Genomic DNA, 21,184 nt, shown 5'->3' with positions numbered 1-21,184 from the left:
TTTATTATACTTATATATCTGTGTATACTTATACGTCTTTATCTGCTCATCACAGGGTGAAGAAATGAATTCAGTCCAGTTTCAGTTTCCCGACATGATGATGAAAAAGCTTCCTGTGCAGAACATTCAGCAGGGGAGGCTCAAAAACAACTTCCTGCAAACAACGAATAATCCACAATCAGAGGATCAGAAGGTTGGAAGCTGCTATTTTACAGATAAAAATAAGCCTCACCCGCTGAACTCAAAGTGTCTGTTCACAGGAACATGTGAAATCTGCTTTAATTCTTCAGTTTCAAGCATATACACCAAAAGAGTTCCAAAAATGACATCTCAGATATACTTTCAAGTGTCTTAAAAGGTTTAAAGTGGACGTGTTGCTTTAGAAAACACACACTAATCTACTGTAGAAAACAGCCATTCACTCTGCTCGCACCGTTTGGCGTCCGACAGCGGAAAGAAAAAAAACCTGAAGAGGAGGTCAAACTGGGTCAGTGGGACAAAAAAAAAAAAAAAACATATAGTGCTTATATTCAAAAACCTGAAAACTGAACCAGAGGTGAATGAAATAAAGATTCAACCCAAACCCCAACAAGCATCCAGAGTGTCCAGATTCAGAAAGTCAAGGTCCTCACAGTGGACTGAAACCAAAAGAAACCAGTCGGACAGCAATCAATCAATCAATCAATCAGTCAATCAATCATAAGTCCATATATTGTTCCCAGGAGTCAATCTGGTCTCATTATCTTTCTTTTGACCCTGTAATAAATAGTTAGATCTGTCTTTAAAATATTGCTCTATCAATGTGATTTTATGGGTGAACATATGCTTTGATGTCTGTGTTTACATTAGTTAATGTCACCATTAAAGGTGGTTTATATTGTAACATTTCATACTTGTCGTTTGTAAAAAGTCAGTTCAGACTCCAATTCTCTATTCAACAAATAATGGAGAGGGGGTGGTGGTCAAGCAAGCAACGAGGTGAATGGGGAGAGTGAGTAACTTAAGAGAAAGAAAAAAAGCTGTGAAGTAGAAAAATAAAATGTCATTTTCCGATTGTTTTACAGTGATTATGTTTAAGAATACCAACACAAATACAGCTTTGCAAAACCTCTAGAATAAATTTGGCCGAACTACATACTTTTATCTGTATCCATTCAACATGCCTGTGTGGTAGAGGTAACAAACTGAGACGAATCTATGTCCATGTTCTGCTCAGAGTTTTGTCTGTCAGACAAAACTGCACAACACTATGAGTATTAGAGTACATGAAAAGAGCAACTTTTATTTCATATTGTTCCAGTCATATGCAGCATGATGCTATGGTTAGTCGCAGATACAAAGTATGATGCCCAGAAATGTCTCAAACACAGCAAAATAGCAGAACAATGCAAGCGGAGGGCAGGGTCTCTGCAAGTAAATACACTGACAGATGGTCAGAGGTGATAATTATGAAGCATTATTGTATGAGCCAGTATTTTATTTTTTAAGAAAATGTTGCATATTTTGCCTTTGGGTTTACTATCACTCAGTTACAATAATTAGTTTGTTATCTTAACCAAGCTACTCTGGCTAATGTTAGCATTAACTAGTGTTAGAATAGATAATCTGCAAACTTGCCTTATATGTAGCCCTCCTAGAGTTAAGTTAGAGGTCTGTGAGGCTGACATTTCTGTTGTAAAGCACAACTTTATGTCGTAATATTTTTCTTTGGCTGAAATGACTTGGCACCAATGCAATGTTTCCTTGCTAACAGAGTGGGTGGTATTCATTCAGTATATTAGCATTAACTTGATGAGTTTCACTAGTTTTTCTACTTCTTTTCACTACTACTATTTTCACTACTTTTCCAGCTTCACCCTCTTGTCCAAATTTGGCCATTATTAACTTGAGGCTTCAAATAGTTCAGATCCAGTTTTCAGGTTTCAATTTTCAGTTCATCGAGTCACCTTTTTGGGAGTCACGACCCCCAGGGTATATAGTCCGATTCTGGCAGTGGGTGTGGCTTTAAGACTAAAGTACAGGTGAGTAGCAGGATGAGGCTCAACCTACTTTTGGTTTGGCTTTTGTCTTTTGGCGTTTCTGGAGCTGAGACGCCAAACAGTGCAGAGATGTGCGGTGAACTAAAGGGCAGCAGCGTGGTGGCGAACACATTCAGCAGTTGCTATGGTAATTTGTGTCACACTATAATGCATTTCATATTAATAAAAATAATAAGGCTAATATTACACCATGTGTCGTCTACAGGTGAGCCACACAATGCGAGCACTGGAAGTCAGTTAACATGAAAAAGCCTTCAGATACAAACGCAATATATTGATATTAATATTAATAATAACGTCATAGTAAGAATCTGATTGTACAAAGTTCTACATTCTCCCGACGGTAAAAAGCTGCGTAAAGCCTCTGAGACAAACACAACAGGTCAAAGGTTGCAGAATATCAAAGTTGGCAAAGCTGGCGTTTTGTTAGCTCGCGGCTATCAGAAACTGGTACTCCTGGTAAGGAATGCTAACAAAGCTAACAAACCCCAGTGAAGATTTACTTGTTTTCCACCAAAGTGGTTTGGAGCCAGTTTGGTTCAGCATGAGGCACTGGCTCCAACACTTTGCAGATGTAAAGCCACTTATGTCCTTAGTCAGGAACAGGATGGTTGAGACCATCAAGACCAAATAAAACTAAGCGAACAACCTTTTCTAAAATCACAATCACAAACACATTGGACCAGTCATGTTAGCTTTAGAAGTAACACTTGTGTTTGAAGTTGGCAATAGTAGTGAATTGGGGAAGTGTTGAATGTAGGCCACCAACGTGGAACAGGAGCTTTCCAGTTCACACTGACAACACTCAGTTCCTTCCATTACAACACATGATCCATTGGTGTAGCTTACCTACATTAACTAATGTTTGCATTAGTTAATTTAAGTTAGTTTACTATTGTTTGTTTGTTAATTGTCCAAGTATGGTGACTTATACCTCCAAAAAGCCAAGACCAAAGCATAAGCCCCTGGCTTCACAAAAGAGCTCAAAGACTCATGAGAGATGCCATTGTTGTTTCTGTTTGTTGTTGGTCCAAATGGCAGAGTTATTAAAGCATGATTATTATTGCATTTATTCTAAAAGTAAAATTAACTGTGAAACTGAATTTTGTTAAGTGACAGTTTGTTTTTAAAATAAAAACTAATAAAATATTTAGTTATCATTATAAGTAAAAAATAAATAAATAAATAAATAAAATAAAAACCTTTTGATATAACACCTGAGAAATAAAGGTGATAAATAGAAAAATAAATTAAAAAAACTGAACTAAAACAAGTGATCTATATGAAAACACAAATAAACCCCTTTTTTAACTTTTGAGATTTAACTTTTAAAACTAAAAGTAAACTGAAATTAAAAATAAACCTTCGCAAACTAAATATAAAACTAATGAAAAATTCAAAGCTTAATAACTTTGACTGGAACCAGTTCCATGTTGGTGTAGGTGGTCCAATAATGATGTGACTCTGAGGAAGAAAAGCAAACCAGAACTAATGCCAGACCAGAGTTGGAACCAGGTTGCCACTGGTGGTAAAGAAGCTAAAAAAACAGAGCAGATCTGACAACCACGAATGCCAAAACACAGCAAGGCCAAAGCGGAAACACAGAATACAAAGTCCAGCATGCAGTAAATCTGTACAGAAAGTAACACCGAGAGGAAGAAACACAAGCTCCCAAACAGACGTCCAGAGAAAAGTCCAGTGAAGGTTTTAAAAACCTCAGGTCTCTTCCACAACCACCAAAGGCTGAATGAGTGTGAGCAGCGGCTCTTATATTCACTATTAAAGATTAAGTTTAGTACGTCATCAAAGCACAAACAGAGATATGAGGTTTGACAATGAAACAATGGGAACGCCAGATAGTCCTGAAGTAGGGAGTCCCAGAGAGGTCAAAACACTCTGACAATTAATAAAACCACACAAACACTGGGGCATAATGCAATGTCAGTTAGATCTGAATACAATCACTTTGAAATGTAAATCATTTGACTGGCTGCCACAGTAAGTGATTTATTTACACAATGTCATAGAAGTTTGTCCCTTCTGAGACTCTGTACTGATAAGGGTTTTGAGAGTAGATGTTCTAGTCCTAGCAACAGATGACACATGTCTGTGTCTGCAATTCTGATTGGCTGTCACTACAAGTCAGTTTTACGTCATCTTGTTTCACTCCATCCCTTTAAAACAGGCATCTTCAATAACTTTCCTCGTTCCTTCCCTTCCTTCCTTTGCTCTTTAACCCTTTTATGAACTAACAGCTTCAGTTTATTTTGCAGATAAAGTCAGGGCAGACTGACAGCTCATTAAGGTAGGCTCCTCATTAGGACACCTGGCGGGGGTCAGGGGTCAGGGTCAGGTTGAGTAGAGGTGTGGCTGTTCATGGAAGATCACAGGTCAGAGAGCGATGGAAGCTTCTGGAAGCTCTGAACCCAATGGAAGCAACAAGATGAGGCTGAAACTCATCACCATTTAACAGCAAACCATGTATATCCCTTAAACAATGTTTAAACATCACATTTACATGTTTCATAAGGTAGATGTCATTTTGATCAGGTAAATATGATGTTTAGATGTGAGGTACCAGAGGCTGAGAGCGACTCTGACCATCATCACTGTATCAGATCAGTCGTCTCTTCATCTCCCACATCAGTCTGAGGTGATTAGATTTACATAATATTCATCTAGAGCTCATTACTTGTAATTCAATAAAACTCATTTAAAGCTCACTGTTAGCACTTTTTGCAGGTCATGCAGATGAAGCTGGATTAATAAAAACAGCCACCAAAAAAACGCTGTTCTATTTTGACATTAAGAGCATCAACAAAATCAGACTGAATTCTTAGCACTTCATTTGTCTGTTTTGACATGAATAGATTTTAAATTACATTCAGAAAGGTCTTAAAACACCTTAAATATAAGTTGTAGAAACCTGTTTTATAACTAACTGAGTACTATAAAGATAACTGAACCAAATTAGAGAAAATAGTGCATATTACAGTATTTTATACATATATAAGGAGATAACAAGGCAATGGATCTAAAAGCAATATGTTACCATGGCGACTCTCAGCCTCCATACTTATATTATTATTGATCATCTAAATTTTAAGGTGTAAAGCTGTATATTAGAGGAATAAACCTCTGTCAGACCACAAGCTGCTGCTAATTTGATTCGCAAGTTAAAATGTAAATATTCAAAGTTTTAATTTAACTCAAAATCAGTTTGATGTGTTTTCGAAGTTTTGAGCTGTAAATTTAACATTACCATTACAAACTGTTCAGGTCGAATTTGACCCAAATTTAGGCCCACCAGTATCAAATTTAGGAAAATCGTGGCTTCAGGTAAAAATGTGAAACTTAATATATAGAGATACAAAGGTTGTTAAGTTTTTTTGTGTTGTTTCTAAATGTATTAGTTGTTCTGAATGTGGTAAAAACACTGAGAAGGTGTATAAAATGAACAGTATTTAAGGGTTAATACTGACTGGTTAATACTGTCATCCTGACACATGGAGATACGAGGTTTCCACACATCAAAAAAAAACAACCTGCACTAGAACAACAGCGCTGATCGGCAAATCACAAAAATGGGCGTGGCTGAAGGAGTCCAAACAAGCTGAAAAGAGGAAGCTGATTGGTTGGTGGTTCACTACTGGACGCTTTCTGGCCCCGCCCTCATCTCCTCCTCTTCACTAATCCTGAATGTTGACGCTTGGCCTGCTGTCAATCAATCTGTTGTCACAGCGGCTGGTCCATCACGGACACGCCCACTCTGGAAGTTAGCTGAGAAGAGATGATAAACAAATATTACTATTAATAAAAAACAAGGATAAAAAATTGGAAATGATGAAGGTAATTGTGCTTAACTCTCAAAGACCTACACATCCACCAGCGACCAAAAGCATCTACTGATCTAAAATGTTTAATCATTTTTGAACCATTAATTCTATCAATACATGTTAATAATTCAGATAAAATACAGTTTCTCAGCTTTTCATCATCATAAGATATGACCCATTTGGACATTCAGAGGCTCCATGGTAAAAGTGGAAACACCGTCATCTTCTGCAACATTGATTCACCAGTAAAACCCATGGAGTTTGACAAATGACAGTGGTTAGAGACACTTTTATATTCAGTTAATGATGTGTTTTGTCTAAAAAGTCACTTTTTCCCTGTTTTGATACAATAACCTTTGAATTAGTAATCAGTTTTATATAGGAAAATACCAGATATTCACTGAAAAACACCAAATGCAGAGGGTGATAGTATACTAAATAGTAATAAATCACTTAGGAAAGGTTAAATGTAGGGAAAAATTCATTTGGAAGTTTATACAAAAATGGCTCTTGGTCTTTAAGAGTTAATGAAGCAGAGATGAGACATAATAACATTTTTATTGTTATTAAACTAATTTTACTAATTAGTAATTTGTATAATTACTAATTACTAAACTAGAAATTTAACCACATAAAACAAAAACTAAGTAAAACCCCATAAACCAATTAACATCACACGAAATAACATTAAACCACATAAAACCAAATAAATTCCATAAAAGTGCTATCATTATGTGTGTTAATATTTGTGAGCTAGTGGATTTAAAAAAAAAAGGGACTGTATCTTCATCATCATTTCTACCTTCGACTTTACATAAAGTAAAGATTAATTTACCTAATGAACCCCATTAGTTCAGATACTCAACTGTTTTTTCCTTTATGAATTTTGTTTTTAAGTCTACATGTTTGCAATCATACGTACATGTATATATTATTTCATCTATGTACTTTCAATGTACCCTTTTTCCCCTTTTCTTTCTCCTGTCTCTTCTTAATTATAAACAAAAAATTGGAACATGTTGAGAAATAACTTTACAATATTGAATGTACACTTGTTCCTGATAAAAACTTACATACACATGAAAAAAAAAACACATGCATCAACATAAAACCCATCGAAACCACAAAAAGAAAGAATAAAACTACATAAAAACATAAAATCAGTTAAAACCCTGTGAGACCAAGTAGCACCAAACATCAAATTAAGCACAAAACAACTAAAGCCAGCTCCTCAAAATACAACACAAATAAGGTATTAATTCTTAAAACTAAGTCAACTGAATTTAAGTGAAGAAACAAACTAAAAGACAATTCAAAATAAAGACTGTCAAAACTCTATGACAAACAGACAAAAAGCAGATCATAATCAAACTGAACTGTTGTTTCCCTGACGTCACTGAACTCATCATTGACGTACGTACTTGCTGAGCGTGGAGGCGGAGCCCGAGCGGTGGAAGTGGACGATCTGCCACTTGCCATCACGGCGATGCCACACCCTGGTCTCCTCTGATTGGGCGGTGCGAGGCGTGCCATTGGCGTCGATGTACTGCGTCACCCGGATATAGGCAATGCAGGCGGCCTCGTCACCCACCAGGTGGATGTGAGGGTTCAGGATGGTGGTGTGCACCGGTTTACTGTTCTTAGACCACACTGACAGAGACACAGGCAGGTTAGACCAGCCAATCACAGCACAGGACAGGTACTCAGGTGGGCGGGGACAGGGCTGGGCGATGAAGCGATATTATCATGATGTTCACATTACACCATAATATATTTAAGGAAAAAGTTGTTTTGTCTTTTCCATTGTTTGCATCTGGTTGCATCTTTAGTAAATTTGTTTTCTTAGACTCTTACTTGGGATGAAAAATCCACCTTTAAACTTGGAAGAAACAATGATTTAACTTTTATTTACCTGCTCCTTCTCACCCAATTTGTGTTCATTTTCACCTGTTTACCATTCCAACTTCCAAAGCTTAGAACTGAAGAACCACAAGGTCAAAATTAATCTATGACACCTTGTGTGAAAGGTAATAACCTCTAGTTTCAATAGCATATAGCTAAAATACAACCTGAACTACAACAGGTGACATTTAGCAGAAAATGTTTTTTGTTTTTGTTTTTTTTTTTACCCATTTAATGTAATTAAGGATGGAATGGACCAGTTATCTGACCTCATGGCCACTAAACAGGCCGGAAGTCCCATGAGCTTCAATTGCTATCCATGTGATTCTTTCACTATTATGTTTCGGTGCTCAGGAATACTGTAAAATAACAACGTATATGCCTATTTTAACAAGCATTTTATTGAAGAAACTTTAATGTATTTAATACAAAATGGTGACTGGATAGCTGGACATCAGTGGGAATGGAAAGGTTCATTTGATGTGAACATTTTCATCATGATAATATTTTTAGCTGTATCATTCAGCCACGTGGGAAAACAGGAAGTGTGGTGGAGCTCACAGTTTTCAAAGTAAAAGCGGTGAAAGTCCAGGCCTTCGACCAGATTCCCCAACGCCTCAGGCTCAAATGCCGTCACTGCAGGATCACACATTTTACTGAGAGGACAGAGGGAAAAAGAGCTTTACTCAGAGAATTTAATTAGAGACAGCTTTTGAGAACACATCATGTAAAAACATCATCTCATACATATTCAGGAAATAAAGATGATTAAAAAAAAACATGAACTCATTCAAGACAAAGTTTTGTATATTTTAGGATCCAACTGAAAACAAGCACAGAACATATTCACACTGACAACATTAAACAACTAGAAGCACTCGTAGAGCACAGACCTCCGCCAAGACAGATCTGCCTCCCGTGCATGCGTGTTTGTTTGTTTGTTTGTTTGTTAGCAAGATAACTCAAAAAGTTATGGAAAGATTTTCATGAAATTTTCAGGAAATGTTGATACTGGCACAAGGAAGAAATGATTAAATTTTAGTGGTGATCAGGGGTGGGGGGGTGAGGGTGGGGTTCGCCCCCCTATGTATATTTAACCGTTTTTTCTAGGTTAAAGGTAATCGAACAATTTGGTTTTCTTGACTGATTGAGCACTATTTTTTAATTATAATCAATAATTAAATTGATCATTGGAAAGAACACTATACAAATCCTATACACTGTACCTTTAACATTATAAAAATAAATCTGCACTTCATAGGAGAAAACAATTCAGTATTTAACCTGTTTTAAATCCTCCTGATTGCTTACTCCAATGCCGACGTAGAGCTGTTTGCGTTTACTCTTCGTGATGAAATTTATATTAAAAACCTACAGTTCATTGTCATCTTGTTATCAAAGGCATATAGGGTACCCATCCTTCAATCTAGGTCTCACACACAAACCTGGTTTATTTTTTCACTGACATTTTATATCAGTGTTCTGAACCACTACCAAGATTGGTTTAGACAGACTTTATGACCTCAGGTCCCTGTGTTAAATAAGAGTATGATAGTGTAGTATAGGTGAAAAGACTCTTATATATAGTGTGCTACTGAAGTTACATACATTTCTGAGGTGTTCAAGAAGAGCAAAAACCCAGACTAAGACTTTCAGACACTCATGTGGTGCAGAGAATGAACACCTCTTGATCCATCGTACTCCAAATTACTTGCTAACACTTAGTTATGTGGATATATTTTAGACTCAGAGCAGAGTGGAGTTGAAATTTAAAGTGAATGATACAACATAAAACATGTCCTGAGTGACGGGATCACAGCTGACAGCTCTAATGAAAGGTGTGAACTCATTTAGATCACATTTGGAGGTGGTCTGGGTCTCATATGTCCACATTCTCTTATCAGTGTGAAAAGGAATGTGTCCTGGAAGAAATGGAGGGACTGAATACTGAGCTCATGTCATGTGTCCAGCAGCGTCAGAGACACATAAACACATTAAACACCCACAGAGATACATTACACTGCCTCATATGTGCAGAGGTCTATGAGAAAACAGAATATCTGTACTTCACATTACACAGTAGAAAATCATGAACATGTTTTAAGCTCTTGAGGGGGTAATAATCACTAAAGCATTTATCATGGAGAAAACCAATAAAACATATTGATATACACTACCGGTCAAAAGTTTTAGAACACCCCAATTTTGGTTTGATGGGTCGAGTTGCAGCAAGAAAGCCATTGCTGAGACTTCAGAATAAGAAAAAGAGGCTTGCCTGGGCCATGACACACCACCAGTGGACTACTGAAGACTGGAAGAAGGTGTTATGGACTGATCAGACCTGCAACTGGAAGTCCTCTTCACAGTTGAAACTGAGACTCGCTTACTACGACCACTATTGAGCTGTGCTTGAAGCTGTTGTCCTGTGAGTCACCTATCACTCCAGCTGTTGACTCTCAGACACTTGTCTTCGGATTCTGTTGTCTTTGGCTCTGCCAGACCTCTTCCTGTCACCATTTCCCCCAGTTTCTGAGTGCCTTTTGATGGTGAAGGAAACTGGACTTACTGACACCTTGACTTTCTTGGCAATTTCTCTGTAGGAAAGACCTACATTTTTAGCTTACCGGCTGACAGGGCGTAAGCTATTATCATCATGCAGCCTCCGGCATTGTCGTCGTCTGTCGTCGTCGTCGTCTGTCGTCGTCGTCTGTCGTTGTTGTCTGTTGTCCGTTACAAAAAAATTTCAATCGTCTTCTTCTCCAAAACTACAATTCCGATTGACTTCAAACTTGGTATACAGCTTCTTTATGATGATGTCAGCAAAAGTTATTGAAATTATTTGGATCTGATTATGGATTTGGTGCGACTTTGAAAAAATTTCCCATTATAACAGATAGGAAGTGCCAGTCAGCTACAGGGCCATTGGTCCTGTTTTTCAGTGTTCTGATGGTCTGTCTCTCTTCTATCGTTAATGGCCTTTTCCTCATCATTTTCATAGTAACACACTACTTTCTGCAGTACAGTACTGTTCAAATAATGCTCACAACGGTATGGTACCAAAGTGTGTTCCAACACTACTTTTATGCAGACAGAGGGGGTTGGAAGTAATTCAGAAATGTTGGGACACCTGTAAGAATTGGTAGCACCAACTTTTGAGGCTTGATCAACCTCCATTGCTGCAGAACTGCTTTAAGTTGTTAACCCATTTCTTGTTTGCCTTTTTGTATAATTCTGAAATGTACATTATTTTTCAGTTTTGTTTAACCTTACCTTTTTTTTTTTTTTTTTTTACCTCTGGTAGTTCACCGCTTACCTTTGTACCATTTCAAGCTGTTCATTGGACTTGAACTGCTTGAATTTCAATACAAAACTGGAAAAATTGAGGTGTTCTGAAACTTTTGACCGGTAGTATATAAGGTGATTCACTGCAACACTTCTACTTTAAAAGTAGTTGGTTGCCTTCAAACAACCACACAGTGGATTAAATGATCAAATCTACAAATCCAGCCTGTTCATCATGAAATGAAAGCTTCCACTGATGACAGATGAACCTCATTATTGTATCTTGTGCAGAAATCCTGAAGCTTTTCGATGTGAGCTTTGAGTAGATAGATAGATGGATGTAGATAGATGTACTTTATCTAAAAACTAGGAAATTACAGTATAGCAGCGGAATGGCACACATTCAATAACAATATAACATCACAGCAAACATGAGTAAAGAATAGAGTAGTAACTATAGAGAGTAGAAGTCCTGCTTCTGCACAGATTAAAAAAACAGATGTCAATAGCAAGTGATTAATAATGATTCAAATTGCAGGAACATCTACGCATATGACTTTTGTCAATTTAAAGGAGTTATAAGTAGTTTTGACATTCCATACTCTCATCAACAGGGGGGAGTCAGTGTATCCACAGACTGTATCACCAACTGAATAAAGTATGAAACTCATTGTTTACACACATCTGTACCATGGTATCATCAAGATTTCCTCTACAAAACTAAAACTCAAAGCTGGTTATTTTGACACTTGGTCAAAACACTTCATCTTATAATCTTCATATGCTGCATCAGCTGAAAGTTCACATTATAGCTCTGTTAGCTCAGCTCTGTTTTTAGACAGAACACAGTAACAGCAAAACCACAAATCACCTCCATTTTCTGTACGGTTTGTGTTGTCAGTAGCTGCCCTAAAGAACTGTCACTCTGAACCATGGATCAACAAACTGCAATTTAGCAAAGATAATAACATCACATAATAACCTTCATAAGCCTCATAATAAAAAATGATGAAATGCTGCTATTTCATCATTAAACTCCCTTCTTTTCTTTTAGAGATGTGTCCAGTGGTGAAAACAACAACAGTGCCTCTAGCTTTTATCACTTTGTTACTTTGTTTGACTCTAAAAGTTGTTTTTAGTGGTTCTCATTCCATCTGATACTGTGGTCAAAGACCCTGTAGCGTTAGTTTTCCTCACCCTGGGAGACCAGTAGAGTGACTCACTACTCCCTCTGGTGGTCACATAGATGTGTCAGACTGTGGGTGAAGATAAATTCCAAAACCTAATACATGGTCATCTTCTACAATCCTTTAGGTCTTCATTCTAAACCCTCTATTGGTAATTTCACTTCATTTCTTAGTAATTTAAAGTACAAATACTACATATAGCTCCTTTAAATATGATTTTATGAGATGAGAAAAGTTGCAATTTATGGCAAACAGCTCAAAGAACTGCATCTTTCCTCAAATGTGATGCGCATCTCTAACACCAACACGTCCACAGCCTTGACAAATTTTACCTCAGTCATCAAGAGCGAGGTGAAAAGGTATTCAAAGAAGTGAAAATCTCTCCTGTCTAGTCATGTTGAAGATGCGGATACATCTTAAATGACTGATCATGGAGAGACACAGTTACAATAACGTGAACTCTACAACTGTCTGATGTGTGTGTTTTTAGATTTATGTATTTTCACAGACTGATTGTAGCGGGGCTCTTCTTGCAACCTCCTTGATGATATGACTAGTTGAAAATAGGACTTCCTTTAATGGACCTTTTTTCCTTTCCTCCCAAATCCAGTGACAGAATATTTACAGGGTGGCAAAAGAAAAGGCAAAACAAAGAAACAAAACCCTATTTACAAACTCACATAAGCACACACAACGCACCATCAGTTCTACTCCAACCAGAACAAAGCCACAATGGCCGACATATAAATGAGAAGCTCCTCCCACTGGGCATGACACTCAAGAATAAACCACTCAAAAATGAATATTTCTTGCAAAAACATAAGAAAAAACATTGGAAAACAAGAAAACAAAGAAAAATACTCCCTTTGACACTTCAACTGTAGGCATGTCACAAAACATTCTCCACCAAAAAGAAATAAACATAATAAGTTAACCTTCATCCTACCAGCTGGGGTCCAGCTGGACCCCAGGACATGATTTTCATATGTCTCTGCTGTATCATTCATTGAATGATCAATTTGTGCTAGGAGTTTGTCTGTCTGTATGTCCATGTTTGATTGCTTATATTAGTTCCAAAAACAATCTGACATAATGGGTACTGTATTCAACTTGCGGTCGGGGTCCAAATGGACCCCAGTTGAATAGCGTTTTTTCTTAGTCCATAATGAGCATCTAAAATATAATTTTATTATTTGTTTCAGTAAGTGATGGTGAATAGAAATAGAAGAGCAAGGTACACTGCTGCACAAGCCCGTGGGTCTATTTTAGAGGCAGAGGACAGCTCTGAGGCTGAAGGTTCCGAGACATCCGATTGTTAAAAATCAGGGTGATTTGATAACTTGTATCACCCTCATTCTTACACAATTAGTTATTGTAACGGTGTTTTACGATATAAACCATTTTCATACGTAATAAAAACATTCCAAAATGGAATGACATTTCGTGTCTGTTACTAAGATGTGATATCACCATATATCACAGTGGGGTCCAAATGGACCCCGGTTGGTAGGATTAGGATACGAAATATGTTGGTAGGATGAAGGTTAAAACAACCAATTAAACAGTCAGGTGATCATTTTCCCACTCAGCCCCCCCCTCCCTTTATTAAGCTGCGGGGATAGCTACGCCTCTGTTTGGCCGACTCGGTGTCTGACTGCAGGCAGCATGGATCTAACACCGCGTAGTGAGTGTAAAGTATGAATGTGTGTGTGTTTGTGTGTAGAGCTTCCATGTGTGTACCCTCATATGAACTCCAGGAAACTGCATGAAGATAAAATATGTTGATGCTTATGAGCGACCCAGAAAACCAGGCCTTCGATCTGTGACTTTCCTGACACGTAGAATTATTTTTTATGTATGTGTAAATGATACATGCAATGCAGAGGGTCGAAAAATAACTTGTCTCTTGCCTTTGACTATAATGCAATTTATTAATTTAAAAAAAAAAAAAAAAGGTCAGATGAAGTTGGACTGAAAGGGGTGGGATTTTGTCTCTGTATAAGACAAGGTATCTGCTCTGTGACTGACAGGTGTTCTAGTCAATCACAGTCATGTGTATGTGTGTGTGTTTGTGTAACATACGTGTAGCTCTCAAAGTCTCCGTTGCTGATCGCCTCGATGAGCTGCTCCGTGACTTTAATGATGTCCTGTTTCCTCACTGAACACACACATTAAAAACACAGATACACTAGTTAGTATCACATTTTTTCACGTGTTTCTGTTCTGTCAGAGTGAATAATGTTGATGGAAATATTAAGAACTTTTAAAACTGCCGTTACTTTAGGACCATTTATGACCAGTACACTGTATTTACTACATATGTCGCTGTATTTGTCCTCTTTCACACAATGTGATTACCAAAGACCAGTGACTTACAATGTTTTAATTATGAACCTCAAAGTGACAGGACTTCCATCAAATAGCCCTTTAACTTCAGTAATAAATCAGAAGACACTTCTATTCAAATCCAGAAAAACTCACTTTTGAACATAATTTTTTTCTCACCATTTCAGTAAAACTTCATAACCTGCCGCAGAAGCTTCTGTTTGAGTGCTTCCCTGCAGATAAATCTGACTTGTTTAGTGTCTGTGTTTGGTGAAAATCAATACATCACCCACACAGAAACACATTAATGAGCTGTTAAACTGATCTTTCTCTCTTTAGCTATAATAGCTGTCAGACGTTCGGGATTTAAAAGGTGAATTTGCTGCAAACAGCAAGTCTTTCTGTTATTACTACCTCTGAGATAGAGTTTTGTACTTCAGTAAAGAAAGAATGAATTTATTATTTGTTAGTTTCGAATGAAAAAGCGTTGAAATATTGACCAACTGAAGTCTGTAAAAAAACTGGTTAAACGACGCTATTTTAACAAGACAAAGAATGGAGTAAGTGACAAAAAAAGAGAAAGACTGCTACATAATAAACATCAAAGCCAAAGAAGTATCTTCATTTTCAGTTTTCAGTCAGATTCACTGAGATTAGATTAACTGTTACAAATGTCAGATTAACCAGTTTATGTAGTATATTCCATAGGTGTCTGCAAAATCAGCACAAAACACTAACACTATATTAGTAATTTTTTTTTATGTACATATAATGATCAGATGCTGAATCTGATCAAATCAGGATAAGATCCAGAACATGGGCCCGCATGAGAACACAATCATTTAGTGTCTGTTTTAAATGTCTGTATGAATGCCTCCTGACTTTAACAATGCAATTATTTATATTTTTTTTGTTTGTTTGTTTACCTCTGGTGTCCTCGTCTTCTATGGTGGTGTTTGTGCTCTCAGATGATTCCTGTAAAAACGGACACGATGAATCAGGTGAAATGGTTTCCTGTTTTTAATATGGCACATTTCATGTGAATGTTAAAAAATAATTTCGTTTAATGACGTCATCTGCTAAAAATTCTTTCCACTCGAACATTTTTTTCTGAACAAATATTTTACATAGTTTTATAAAATATTCCCCACATACAAGAAAACAACTCCAAATGTTGGACAGTGGCTTTAGTTATAAAATGGTCAGCAATGACATGTTAAACCTGCAGTGCTTGATAGTTTTAGAGTCATCGGGCAAGTATTCCTATTATAATAATCATATTTTAACATATTGTAATTCAGCTAGTTTGACGACATGAGACTTGTGCATCTATTCTTTGCCTGTAGTTTCATACTGTAGAAAATCTACTCCATAATGCCCCAATGTTGTCTACTCACTGGTGTTTTCAGACAGGTAAAGGGTTAACTATTATTACTGACAGCTGTAATTACCCATCACTGATCAGATTCAGTCATACACAATCTACTACTGCTCTGCTCTGTGTTTAAACATAGAAAAATAGCTTTTTTTTTCTCCATAAAATAAGAAACAATGTCTTTATATTGATCTGGACCAACAGGAGAGCACTGCAGAATGAATGTCTGAGGTTTTTTTTACTCCTGAATTCAGCTACTGCAACATTAAGTTATAAATGTATGTCCGCTTAAAAGTGCTCAGGTTTTAGGAAGCATGTTCTATATAATTCTATTCATTTCACCTGACTCAAGTCTCCTAATGTGTCTTTGGTGCCTGTGATCTACTGCAGGTAGAACACAGAAACCAAAAACATCCAAACTACTCCTTTGTAACTGTAATAACTAACCACATATAAAGAAAACAGTACATCCTAGTATCTGCTGTTGTTGTTGTTTCAGACATAGACATATATAGACACACATTGATCACACAGAGCAGCAGTGGACATGTGTTAATAGGATGTGATGCCACTGTTTACTACACTTTTTTGTTTTCCACATGAGTGCACAAAAATTTTAATTTCTGTTTTAAAAAATGCTGTTTACATGTGAATTAGTGGCCCAAACATAGAGAAAATTATCTGTATTACTGATCAAGACATAAAAGCAGGAGATAAGTTCCATTCGTGAATATTACACACAACACACATCATATGGTAAAAATATAGTAAAAAGACATAAGCAGTGTAAATGTAATGTAAAGATTTAATAAGTCTAAAATGATATAAAAGATGAAATAAAATGAAGGTGTCACAAAAGCTGAAAATGGTATTAAAAGTGAACACCTGCACCTGGAGGAATGTGGTAATGTGGATTGTGTGTTTAAAAGGAATCTGACAAAATACAACACAACTGATACACACTGACTGGAAAAACTATTCACAATGAATTTATGGCAACAACAAAAAAAATATTATTATTTTAGTTTATTATTATTATTATTATTTTTTAATTATTTAGCAAAAGCACTGATCTGGATTTAATTTAACCATGTCTCCACATATTTAAAAGCAAAACTAGGTGAATTAAATTAATTAAGTTTGTTAGCCTGCCTCAAATTCTAGTAATAATAAAACAATTCCTAAATAAAAAAATCCCTGCCATGAAATAATAATGAAATTCTTACTTTGACTCCATCAGCCTTCTTGTTGCTTCCACTTTTTCCTCCTGAACGAGGGATGAGGATGAAGAGAAAAAGAAGCAGCAGAGTCAGAAAGAAAGGAACAAACGCTGAGAAGAGCAGAGACGGCATCGTACTGACAACCACTGCCCACGTGCCCTTCAGCAAAGCACCTGTCTATGCCTATTATTACTGACAGAAGACAGAAAACAGCAATGAATTGACCAAAACTGGGATGAAATGTGACAGAATAGAGTTTAAATCAGAAGGAGAGGAAATGGAGACAGATGCAGAAAAGTTTCATTAAAAAAAAAAAAAAGGTAAAAATGTTCAGAAAAATGACCCCCTGGATCAATAAAGAAACAGAGATATGACAAGGATGGGAAAATATATATATATATATATTTAGAGGGAATAGAAAAGGTTAAAGCTTTGAGATGATTTAGCTGTGAAATAAAATGCTGATCCAGGTGAAGAAAGTTTTGCAAAATGTTAAAAAAAAAGTGCAATTCCAGTGCAGCCTTTATCTGTCCACACAAAGCGGAAAGTGTAAGAAAATGAAACAGAAAAAAAATTAAAGAAAAGCAAAAATAATTTCGAAAATAAAGTGATCAATGTAGATAAGAAAAAAAAACATCCAGAATTCAACAAAAAATTTCAGTGGGAAAAAAAAAAGATCCTGTGCTGCTCACATATAAAGCCAAGAGGTAACTGAACCAACGTGAAGAAACAACAAAACTTTAAAGCTGTGAGACAAGTGAAACAAAACAGTCCAACATCAGACAAAACATGAGTAACAAAACAAGAAAACCACAAGCTGAAATGGAGCTGCTTCACCCTCAGCCTGCTAAACCGTCTGCCTGTTCAAGGCCATGGGTCGACAGTTAGATCTGTCTGTCTGTATGAAACCGATACAGACAGACAGATAGACAGACAGACAGACAGGTGGGTTTTCCCAGTGAGCCCTGAGGGTCACATAGAGCTGAGGCCAAATTTAGGTTCAACTTGAGATAGCTGCAGAGAGAAACACTCGACACATTCCTATCTGTTTGACAGCCTCAACACCGCCAGGATGAAGATGAACATGACTGGAGTAGCAAAGAAAACCAGAGAAAAACAAATTATAACCATATGAAGCCAATAAAAACAAAGAAAACAATATAAACCCAAATGAAATCAAAGAAAACCACAGTCAAATGAAACAAAAGAAAAAAAAGAAAACCATCTAAAACCAAACCAAATCAAATTTCCCTCTCTCTCTCTCTTTCTCTCTCTCTCTCTGTGTATGCATATTTTTATATACATATATATATATATATATATATATATATATATATATATATATATATATATATATATATAGATAGATAGATAGATAGATAGATAGATAGATAGATAGATAGATATAGATATATATAGATATATAAGCCAAGTGGCCTCTGTGCGCATGTGTGTCTGGAGATTCAAACAAAATCTGGAAAGAGCTGACTGCTGCAGTTTGGCATACTTATGGATTTTTGGTCAAGGTATATAGTAGTGAAAACAGCAAGTTGATAGGACCAATGTTTTGGGAGATATTAGTAATGTTGAAATACAATAGCCTTACAATCACGTTGCTATGGCCAGAACACTTTGGCGATACCTGCTGGACAAATGTGGCACAACATGTACAAATACACAACTGTATAAAAACTACCACATCTAGAACCCATGGATTCCCACGGGTCAACGCACTAGTGTAAACCAGAACTTGCTTAAAAACTCTTCAAGTCTTCAAAAGCAATCAATACAATAAAAACAACATAACAAAGAGCTAAAACAACCTTTTTCAAGTCTACAAATAGAGGCGCTAAATATTACAATACCCATGAGCCTCAGCTCTTGTTGGCTGGGGAAGAAACCTCAAACTCTTTCAACAAAGTATCATCTATAGCTTCATCTCTTGATATGATTAAACGGAGATAGGGCAAGAAGGAGAACCTGTCTCATTTAATGTTTGCTCATGAAATGCATTCTGGGAGTTGTAGTGAAACACAAAGCTAGACATGCCCATGAGTGAAAAGTTCAAACAGCTGCTGACTCGCTCTGATTCTGTGTTAACCTGTTAATCGTCTGTAAGGCAACAGCTGATTGGTCCGTTCCTGTCTGCGTTAACCCTCTGCCACTGTTTACAGACCTGTAGGTCAAAGGTCAACTCCCTGACATCCAGAACACGCTGCAGATTGTATGACACCACAATGGCAAATGAGAAGGTGCTCAGGCACTCTGTGCTCAGTGTAGAGTCAGTATGCACAGTCAGTAAAGTCAGTATGTCCACTCAGTATACATATAGATAGACAGATACAGATGTACTGTACACTCAGTATGACAAGCAGTATACGATAAATTAATACAGATGAAAACACACACAACACTACACTAGTAATTTATAATCAATAACGCTTCATAGATAATACTGTCTGTTTGAGTAGTGAATATATAAATAATTGACCACGGTCTGAATGTACACTGACATGTACAGTATATATGTAACTACTGCTGCTGAACGTACCCGAGAAGTTTCTGGTGGCCAACATGGTGGTGAGGATGGCACCCTAAGGAAAAGAGACAAGGAAAGACAGAACAAGAAGTAAAAGGAAAGGAGAGAGGGAAGGAGGGAAGGAAAAGTAGGACAAATGAAAGACAGGAAGGAAATTACATAAAATAAATGATTATTAAATTTAGTGTTTAATTAACCATGTTATTGAATTAACTCATCTGAATAACAAAAATACTTAAAAGTTGAGATTATATTTGTGAGTGAAGTCAGTATTATAACAGTTAATTACAAAATTTATTTACAACCTTTAAAACACCAGTTACATGGTAACTGTATGTTGTGGTATGTAATTAATATTCACACATCAGTGGTGGAAGCTTTGCATAATTTCACATTTTCCTCTGCAGATTTTCCGAAACTTTTGTAAAAAAAATTGTTTTAAACATTTGCATGTAAAGCTGATGACGGACAGCAGATGAGAAAATCAGATAAAAACTGTTCCTTAAAAGGAAACAACTGGTCCCGAATCAGTGAATGTAATTGCTTACTCCGACAAAACCAATGAATCCATGATGACCAGTGTTGGGAGTAACGCATTACAAAAGTAATGCATCACAGTGACAGATTACTTTTTGCTGTAACACAGCAGTGTAAGGCATTACTAATTCATTTTCAGTAATATTTTACTCTGTACAAGTTCAATAGCACTTTGCATTGCAACACAATTTTTGCCCATAATTTAATTGCTCAAATGAAAAAAAAAACAAAACAAAAAAAAAAAAAACAAAAAAAAAACAGCCAGACCATGAGACCTTAATGGCTCAAAAATGTGTCAGGAAAGTTCTGTTTCCTGTTGGTGTTCAGCCAGTGGGTGAAAATAGCAGAAGACAGTTGACTGGTCACATGGACGTATGTTCATTACTAACGTTAATCCTGCTTTAAGAAGCTAATTAGCATGATCCCTGTGATCAGCAATGACAAGGTAAGCTAACATTTCTATGACTAGTTAGAATTACTTATCAATTACGGATTTATCTGCTGGTGTCCTCGGCGCCCCCTGTTTGAAAATGTAAAATGTTGAAAAAAATGCAAGCGTTCCTGCTGGGATTCAAACATCAAAGACCATAGCATTACTTACTGAGCTATCCGACCACATTTACTTCTGGGTGCAAATTTATGTGTCAGTAATATTGTAAGGTAAGAAATTACTTTTAAATAACAGTAACAAGTAGTCTGTAATGTATTACAATTTTGGAGTAACTTACACAACACTGATGATGACCTTTCACCTACCTTGAGTTTCCGTCTGGCGTTGAATTTCTTCAGACACTCCACTGTTTCCTGTCTATGCATACAGGACGCCACCGTTGAGCGATGCTGAGGGAGAAAGACACAGACAAGTAAGTAAAGGAAGGAGGGAAGGAAGGAAAGAAAGCAATGGAGGTAAGAAGGAAAGGAAATCATGAAGACATCACTATC

General features: G+C 36.7%; 1 protein-coding gene across 1 annotated transcript in view; it reads right to left on the bottom strand.

Moving 5' to 3' along the window:
- Window positions 1-3,287: 3,287 nt before the first annotated feature.
- Window positions 3,288-21,184, bottom strand: part of camk2a (calcium/calmodulin-dependent protein kinase II alpha) — a 53,106-nt gene continuing 35,209 nt past the window's right edge. The window contains exons 11-18 of the mRNA XM_030154255.1: window positions 20,999-21,082; window positions 19,718-19,760; window positions 17,173-17,213; window positions 15,498-15,546; window positions 14,329-14,404; window positions 8,339-8,433; window positions 7,297-7,525; window positions 3,288-5,819 (exon numbers count right to left, since the gene is read on the bottom strand). Of these exons, the coding sequence (XP_030010115.1) occupies window positions 5,816-5,819; window positions 7,297-7,525; window positions 8,339-8,433; window positions 14,329-14,404; window positions 15,498-15,546; window positions 17,173-17,213; window positions 19,718-19,760; window positions 20,999-21,082 (621 nt within the window). The 3' untranslated portion in view covers window positions 3,288-5,815. The remainder of the gene's footprint in view (window positions 5,820-7,296; window positions 7,526-8,338; window positions 8,434-14,328; window positions 14,405-15,497; window positions 15,547-17,172; window positions 17,214-19,717; window positions 19,761-20,998; window positions 21,083-21,184) is intronic.

This window comes from Sphaeramia orbicularis, chromosome 14 (genome assembly GCF_902148855.1).
Source record: "Sphaeramia orbicularis chromosome 14, fSphaOr1.1, whole genome shotgun sequence".
Taxonomy (NCBI): Eukaryota; Metazoa; Chordata; class Actinopteri; order Kurtiformes; family Apogonidae; genus Sphaeramia; species Sphaeramia orbicularis.
Note: the sequence above shows the minus strand (reverse complement) of the source record. Positions and strands in the feature narration are given on the sequence as shown.